Here is a 7,941-nt window from a genome sequence, read left to right on the forward strand (position 1 = left end):
AAAAAAGTTAGAAGTCATTTTCCGAACAACACACAGCAATTGGCAACCCTGCCAAGCTGGACGCCCACCCACGCACATGCGCAAAGCGACGCAAGCCACGACATGTTGACTGTTTTGTGCTTTCTTCTGTACTCACATGGGTGTGAAATAAAACAAACCCTCTCTCTCTCTCTCTCTCTTTCAGATACCAACGACTGCAACCCACACCCATGGTAAGTCCTTGCAAAACATTTACGCACACAGTTGTGCCGCTGTAAACAGGCCCGTACAGCTGTGCCGCACTTTCTCACACTCTCTCAGAGTGCTGGGAAATAGGCACTCCCAGCTTCTGTCATTCCAAGGGTGCGTGCAGCTCGCTGCCTATTGTGCGCTTGACATCGTGTTCATCTGCTCAAGAAGTTGTTTGAACAAGATTTCCAGTTGTCTGGAACAGAGCTCATTCTGACTAAATAAAAGCACACGAACGCTTTTCTCCAAAAAATAGTGAGATTTGGAGTTTGTAATACATTTCTCTTTCTCTCACCACAGCTACAACAGCGGGACGTGCGTGGATGGCGATAACTGGTACCGTTGCGAGTGCGCCTCGGGTTTCGCCGGTCCAGACTGCCGCATAAGTAAGTGTTGCATGATGCCCCATTCCAACCCCTGATCTCTTTTGGCTGTCAACCCTGTTAATGTGCAACGTCTCTTCAAAAAACAAACAGCTAACGCGAAATGCACGGTCTAGCCACCCAATTAGCCGGCCCTCTGGGCAGGAGGCCATAAACTCAGTATGCGTCGTCCTCGCATTCTACAATACCACTGATGTTCACAGTCCCTCGGGAGAAACTGGCTCGCGGTGACCGAACGCCAGTCGGCCTAGTTATCTGCCGCTGATTACAGAGCTCATTTTTCTCTTTTAAAAGCTTACATCTGGCTGTAAGAAACATACCTCGGGCTTTACTGCTCTATACACCCGAACCTGCAAATGAACTCAGCATTCTCGTGACATTACCGTCAGCTAAACCCAAGATGTTGTAGTCTGTCAGGACAGGGTATTAGGTCATACGTCAGTTTATCTCAATCCACATTATCTCTGTGGAAGTTTTGCAAACATTGCAGGGTGTTGAATAACGCTGCGCTTGCTTTTTCATCTTTTGACATGACATGGTGCGATAATGTCAAGACATTTGAATGTTTACACAGCGTGATTCCTAACGGATTCTTATTTCTTCAGATATAAATGAGTGCCAGTCTTCTCCCTGTGCATTGGGCTCCACCTGCGAAGATGAAATCAATGGGTATCGCTGTGTTTGTCCTCCTGGAAGAACAGGACCAGAGTGTCAAGAAGGTGAGATATATATAATCGTGTGCAAACTGATGACACATAGATTTACATGTCACTCTATACATTTTATTGAGTGCATTTCCTTGAGTGTGCTAGCACCATGCTCTACCTGTTGAGCTACAGGAAAGCTACACTATATAATTTCACTAGTCCCAAGTGTATTTGGGATATCTTAGTTTCTTGTTACTTTCCCTATAGTTCAAAGAAATATGAAAATTCTCTCATCATTTACTCACTCTGATAACATCCTAGATGTTTCACTCTAAAAAAAAAAGATGGGTTATTTCAACCCAGCATTGGGTCAAAATGGACAAATCCAACAGCTGGGTTATAAATGAACCTATGTTGGGTTGTTTCAACTGAATATGCTGGGTTGTTTTAATACATTGTTGGGTCAAATACTGTATAAATATTTTCTGGGTTAATTTAACCCAACGGCTGGGCTTGTCCATTTTTGATCCAATGATTGGTTGAAATAACCAAAACATTTTTTGAGTGAGTTAAGACGTCCTTTCTTCAGTTGAACAGAATCAGAGTTATAATAAATAATATCCTTGCCATATTTTTGAAGCTCCACAAAGCACATCCATCCATCATAAACGTAATCCTTGACACTCCAGTGGATTAATAAATGTCAATATGTTACGTTTGTTAGAGAAAACAATATTTTGTGCATATACTAGGGATACTAGGGTTGTCACAATATCAGATTTTTACTACATGATTATCATGGCTAAAAGAATTCACAATAATGAAATGTTTTTTTAAGTAATAAATTAGTCTAATTATTTAAATTATTTTGTGTTTTCTCTCGTTTTGGCCAATACATTTTACTTAAAATATGAGTGTAGTGAGGCAGAGAGAGAGAGTTTGTATCCATTGTGGCTCTTAATGCAAAACTTTGAAAGGAAACCGAATTATGATAATATTATAAATATGTGTAGAATTAACACAGTATCTATAATTATGGTTTTTAATATCATGTTTTTTGTCAATACCAGTATTACATGACATCACTAATGGATACGTCACATATCAAGATACTGTAAATATACAGCCCAGCAAAGGAACACTGAAAAAATTATTATGTGCCTTAGTAGATTTTATAAAAATAAATTATTAAAATATACTTCATATAATTATGTTCCTGTTTTTAACAAAAAAATTGAGTTAAAATAACGTAAAAATATTGGGAATAAAATCTAATTTTGGTTGTTAAGATTTTAATTATTTTGTTTGAGTAATTTTAATTGAACAAATTATTAAGTAAATCCAACTCAATTTTATTATGTTAAACCCATTTAAATTGGTCAAATTAAGTTTTCTTATTTATTTTGTGTTGAGACTACATAAATAATTATTGTAGATATAACTACATTGGCAGTTGATCTGTAGTTCCCAGCATGCTTTGTATCTGACTGCATTAGGAGATACATTTTCAAGATTAACTGTCATTTTAAGTGTTTTTCAGTAAAAAGACTTGTTTGTGTTTTTTGTTGATTTATCTTTGAGATTTAGGAGAGTTTTGGTATTATTTTTAAGTTTGGGTTTTTTAAGTTGTTACTGTGGTTCAGAAGAGCCGTGCTTGTGCCTAGACTGAGGGATGCATGATATTAGTCATGAAGTGTGTTATTTCACTTAATGAGCAGTAACTGTGCTAATGCCAGTACAGAGACCACCTGTCTCTTTTTACTTGACCATCTATGTTGTAAAAAAAATAGTATATTTCAATATGAAAGTAAGTGAGATCCGTGAAGTTTGAGTTAGACACATAATTTTTTTGTTTAAGTAACATTTACTTGATATTTTAACAAAAACTAAATGTATTTCAAAAGTAGAATTTACTTTATTCTGCTTAGTAAGTTGTACTTGAATTATAGCAGCAAGTTTTTCTTAAAAAAAATTGTGCAAATTGTTACGAGGATTTTATTAAGTGAATTCTACAAGTTATTTTATTCAGTGAACGTTCAAATATGGCAGCGCGTCAATAACGCTGAATGTCATTGGTTCTTGTGTCTTGTCATGCATGTTTTGTCATGAGACAGGCAGGACTAGTGAGATTTGATGTTATCGGTGTGCCACAATATTTGAACTCATATACATCTGGGTTGGCATGAGGGTGAGAAAATAATGAGAGAATGATCATAATTTTAATATTTGATAATACTATTTTTAAGACTGAGACTTGCATTAAAACTTTCAAAGTCCTTCATGTTACAACAAAGCAAGGTTTTAAACCTCAAGCAATGCTGGAACTCTTAAAAAAAAAAGAGAGTATTTTTTCAACTCAAAAGTCCAAAGCCCTCTCTGGCCATGTTGTAATCCCCCATCTGTGCTGTTTACAGTCGTTGGCAGACCATGTTTTGTTAATGGACAAGTAACTGCTGATGGCACCAAATGGGAAGAAGACTGCAATATATGCCAATGTCAAAATGGAAGGATTCATTGCACCATGGTAACTTATTTGCATCATTATCATTTTATGAATAAATTACTCTCTATATAATGATATATTAGTTTCATGAAAGATTAAAATTAGCTTTTTTTCCGTTTAGATGTGGTGTGGACCAAAGTCATGTCGGGCAGGAAAGGGCAGAAGTGCGTGTCCCGTCGGCCAATCCTGTGCTCCCATCAATGAGGAACACTGCTTTGTCAAACCCTGCCTTAGCCTTGGAGAATGCTGGCCCCCAGCACCTCCTCCACCCTCCAAATGCCACGCCAGCTTCTCTTACCAGGACAACAGCTGTGCCAACATCACATTCACCTTTAACAAGGAGAACATGCCTCAAGTGAGTCATACTTTCAAGGGGAGAGATTGAATTAGGAGCTTTTGGGCTGTTTTCCCCCTTCTCCAAACTTCTTCTCCACCCTTCTCTAATTCGGCATAGAGCAGTGGGGCGTGAAAGATCAGGTTCTCCTCATCTAGGAGACGACGTTCCTCTCGGGTGAAGTTTTCCAGGCTAGCTCAGTTCTCGCAAGCTTTGTTGTCATATCCAAACAATCTTTTTTTCACATGCTGAAAAAACGTAAGAAATACATATTGTACAATAAGCCTTGGCTCGGTGTCCTTTTCCAAACCGAGGCATTCCAGAGCTAATATCCCATAACGCTTTAATACTTAAGCAGTCATCGTATAAGTCCCTAGTTTGAGAAAGACCGCTGGCGGCTGACCACCAGCCAAGCAGAATTGCAAAGAAAGAGACAAATAAGAGCAATAAAGAACACAGGCATAAAAAACCTGGAGATTTTAATTCTAATGGGCTACAGCAGTGAACTTCAATATAAGGGATGAGCGTAGTGGGATTAATCTTTGACGGGGAAAGAAACTGCCTTTCGGTCTTGTTCTCTCCAACTGACTAAATCTTTAATTCTTCTGTCGCTTTCCTCTGTTCACGCTCCCAGCTCTGTTATGGGAGTCCAAACCTGAAACTAAAGAGCAGTTGTTGGGGATTTGCCTGTAGATTTAAGTAATGAGGTGCTAGACGCCCTGGTATACTGAGCTGCAGATATTTTCACAATATGGCAAGCCGATTGCATTATTAATGCCATGTAGTAAAAATATTAAGTAGTACCCAAATGTTTTTAAATGATTCGTTTTTAAAGTAAAACTCTGAAATGCATTTCGTTTGACTTATAGTCCATGACATGTAAACAATAACAGAACAATGTCTCATAATAGATTTGTATGTTCTGACAGGGTTTGAGTGTAGAACAGGTATGCAATGAGCTGAGACATTGGTATCTACTGAAGAACCTCACAACAGAGTATGCTGTCACCATCACCTGCTACCCGTCGTCTACAGCCGGCAATGAGATTCACGTCAGCATTGTGAGTAAAACTTTAAAAATCAGATGACTTGTGATTTTCTTCTGCCATTGAATGTGATACTCACAAGTCGTGTTTTTGTGCAGTCAACAGAAGAACCCAGGTTGGACAGGAGTCCTATTAAAGACATCACGGTCCAGATCATCGATTTGGTGAGCAAGCACAATGGAAACGGCACCATCATTAAAGCCATCACCGGTGTACGTGTTCATCAGACGCCAAGCCCAAAAACTGGTAAGCAGCTATGTCTGGATTTGACTTGGGTCGATTGTTTGAAATTTAGCAACAACAGTTTATGTTAAAAGGTTCAGCATGTCCAGAATATTAACTTTTCCAAAGTGTGGGCCAGTTTGGTAGGTCTGTCTGTCTTGAGAAATGTTCATCTGCCGAAAGAAGCTTTAAGTCATTGAAGCCATGGAATGTTACATCAGCTCTGCCAGCTGGTTGAAACAACATTTAGACATCAGGGACATCATGCGCTTGATCAAAAATGGCGCCCAAAGATTGTGCCAAGCTGCTTGAGAAACCCTTTAAACTTGGACAAATGCACGGTATAAATGTTATAAACAAATAAATTACCTGCCTTGTCCCAAAACTGGAAAACGTTACTGTAAATTTTCCACTTTTGTTCAAGCATCGAAGTTCTCAACCTACCAAATTTATCAATGTTCACTGCATGGCACCAGCAAATAGGAAAAAGATTTGATGAATAACCTGCGTCTTGTTCCCTCCTCCCCAGACTACCTGGTTCCTCTGCTCAGCTCCATCTTCATAGTGCTCTGGATCCTCGCCCTGGCCTCGGCGTTCCTGTGGTGCGTGCATCGCAGACGGAAACAGAACGGCAACGCAGCTACCACAGCCGCGGAGGACAATACCACCAATAACGTGCGCGAGCAGCTCAACCAAATCAAAAACCCCATCGAGAAACACGCGGCGCACAGCGTGGCCATAAAAGATTACGAGGGAAAGAACTCCATCATTGCCAAAATTAGGACGCATAATTCTGAGGTGGAGGAAGAGGACATGGAGAAACACCTGCAGAAAGCACGCTTCACCAAACAGCCAGCCTACACGCTGGTGGAGAAGGAGGAGCGCACGGCAAACAAAAACCCAAATTGGACAAACAAACAGGACAACAGAGACTTGGAGACGGCACAGAGCTTAAACAGGATGGAGTATATTGTATAGCAGGCAGCTGTGTTGCCTTGCGACCAAACCCCTGTTCCTCTCCCTCACGTTTGAACTGGAGACCGCTGCGTCGCGTTCTGGACTACAAGGCCGATATCGGCCTAGAATCCTGTGTTAATTTAAGTTTCGACAAGCTGGCTTAACACTGGCAATTGATAGTTGCTGTGGATGGCTGGAAAACCGGGAATGCCACGTCGCGCATCCGGGCGTTTTCCTTTGAAAAAGAAAAAACGTAAACATACATTTCAAATATGTCGATATTTTTGTGGATACGTTTGAGTATCTGAGTGTGCATAGTGTTTGCAAATAGTTGTAAGTGTTATTTTTGTTTATCATGACAATGCTCCCACAGCTAAAGTTTCTTTCTTATCCAGCGGCTGTGCGAAAACTTTCTCTAGTCGGGTTCATTTCTAGTTCGGAGCTATAAGTGCCTTCGCAGCTACGTGCCACAGCAGTTGTCGGAAACGAATAAAAAGAACAAAAAAATATTTATTATTTTTCTTTTCTTGGGGCGGGATAGGTCGGTCAGCGTTCGCTGCCAATATGAAGAATTGTGTCAATTTAGAAGTGTAGATATGTATATATTTTTTAATTAATCACTGTGTATATTTGATTTATTAACTTAATAATCAAAAGAGCCTTAAAATATCATTCCTTTTTATTTATATGTCCTGTCTAGTTTTTTAGGTTTTGATAGCTTTGTAAGCCGATAGCTTTGTTCAGACGAATTCGTTTCACATTTCGGATACCAAAATTTGAAGAGGAAAAAAAGTTTAAAATAAGACAGGCATTTTGTGCTTATTTTTGTTTTTCCTTTTTATACATTGTCAGATATTTCAATATTTGAAACTTCTATTGTACGTAGTTTGCCAACGATTTACTTGCATGTTGATGCAAGTCACAATTAATGGCTGCTTTTTGTTCGGATACTTGGTGGCAGACACATTGCTTGCCACATATAACAAAAAATAAAAAGATTTTTAAAAATGAAAAGGGAACAAGAGTCTTTTAAGTTGCTTGTTGATAAAGCGCTCTCAGATGAGTTAAACAGACTTTTCTGTTTTGGTTTGCAGTATGTCGTAAGCTAGGCTGTGAATACTTGAACAGTAGGGGGGCCAATGGAAACACTGTAGACTGCCTTACTTTCAGGAGTCCATTTCTATTGCTGTGCACATGTAGTGTTCTTTTCCCAAATATTTTATATCTAGGCTCTCTAAAAAAACCAACAAACATGCTTATAATTTTTATGAGATCATGGCAATATTCAATGTTCATTTTTGACCTTTTTTTAGTTTGTTCCTGGCGATATTTTTTGAATGTTATATTTATTAAACCTTTTGTATAAAAAGAAAATTAAATCTTTTTGTTTGCTTTTGATTTGTTGTTCTTTGTGCTGTTTTGGGAGTGGGACAGAGTTCGCTCTTATGTTACGCTACATGGTTTAGGTCAGAAGCACAAGGTCTGTCTAAATGTGTTTACATGCAGTAGCTGTGCGCTTCTCATTGTATTGTGAACCGTGTGAAGACTGTCGCTGTGACTAAAATACTTTCCTCACATGATCAATGAGGTATTCAGTCATATGACTGGAGGGCAAAAGGCA

At 39.0% G+C, this 7,941-nt stretch overlaps 1 protein-coding gene across 1 annotated transcript in view; it reads left to right on the forward strand.

Moving 5' to 3' along the window:
• The window catches only part of jag1b (jagged canonical Notch ligand 1b), a 30,192-nt gene extending 22,480 nt beyond the window's left edge, over positions 1-7,712 (forward strand). Inside the window, exons 19-26 of the mRNA XM_057341929.1 lie at positions 185-212; positions 529-614; positions 1,217-1,330; positions 3,673-3,782; positions 3,883-4,116; positions 5,025-5,156; positions 5,240-5,387; positions 5,893-7,712. Of these exons, the coding sequence (XP_057197912.1) occupies positions 185-212; positions 529-614; positions 1,217-1,330; positions 3,673-3,782; positions 3,883-4,116; positions 5,025-5,156; positions 5,240-5,387; positions 5,893-6,341 (1,301 nt within the window). The 3' untranslated portion in view covers positions 6,342-7,712. The remainder of the gene's footprint in view (positions 1-184; positions 213-528; positions 615-1,216; positions 1,331-3,672; positions 3,783-3,882; positions 4,117-5,024; positions 5,157-5,239; positions 5,388-5,892) is intronic.
• The last annotated feature ends 229 nt before the right edge of the window (positions 7,713-7,941 follow it).

The sequence above is a fragment of the Triplophysa rosa genome, linkage group LG9, assembly GCF_024868665.1.
Source record: "Triplophysa rosa linkage group LG9, Trosa_1v2, whole genome shotgun sequence".
Classification (NCBI taxonomy): Eukaryota; Metazoa; Chordata; class Actinopteri; order Cypriniformes; family Nemacheilidae; genus Triplophysa; species Triplophysa rosa.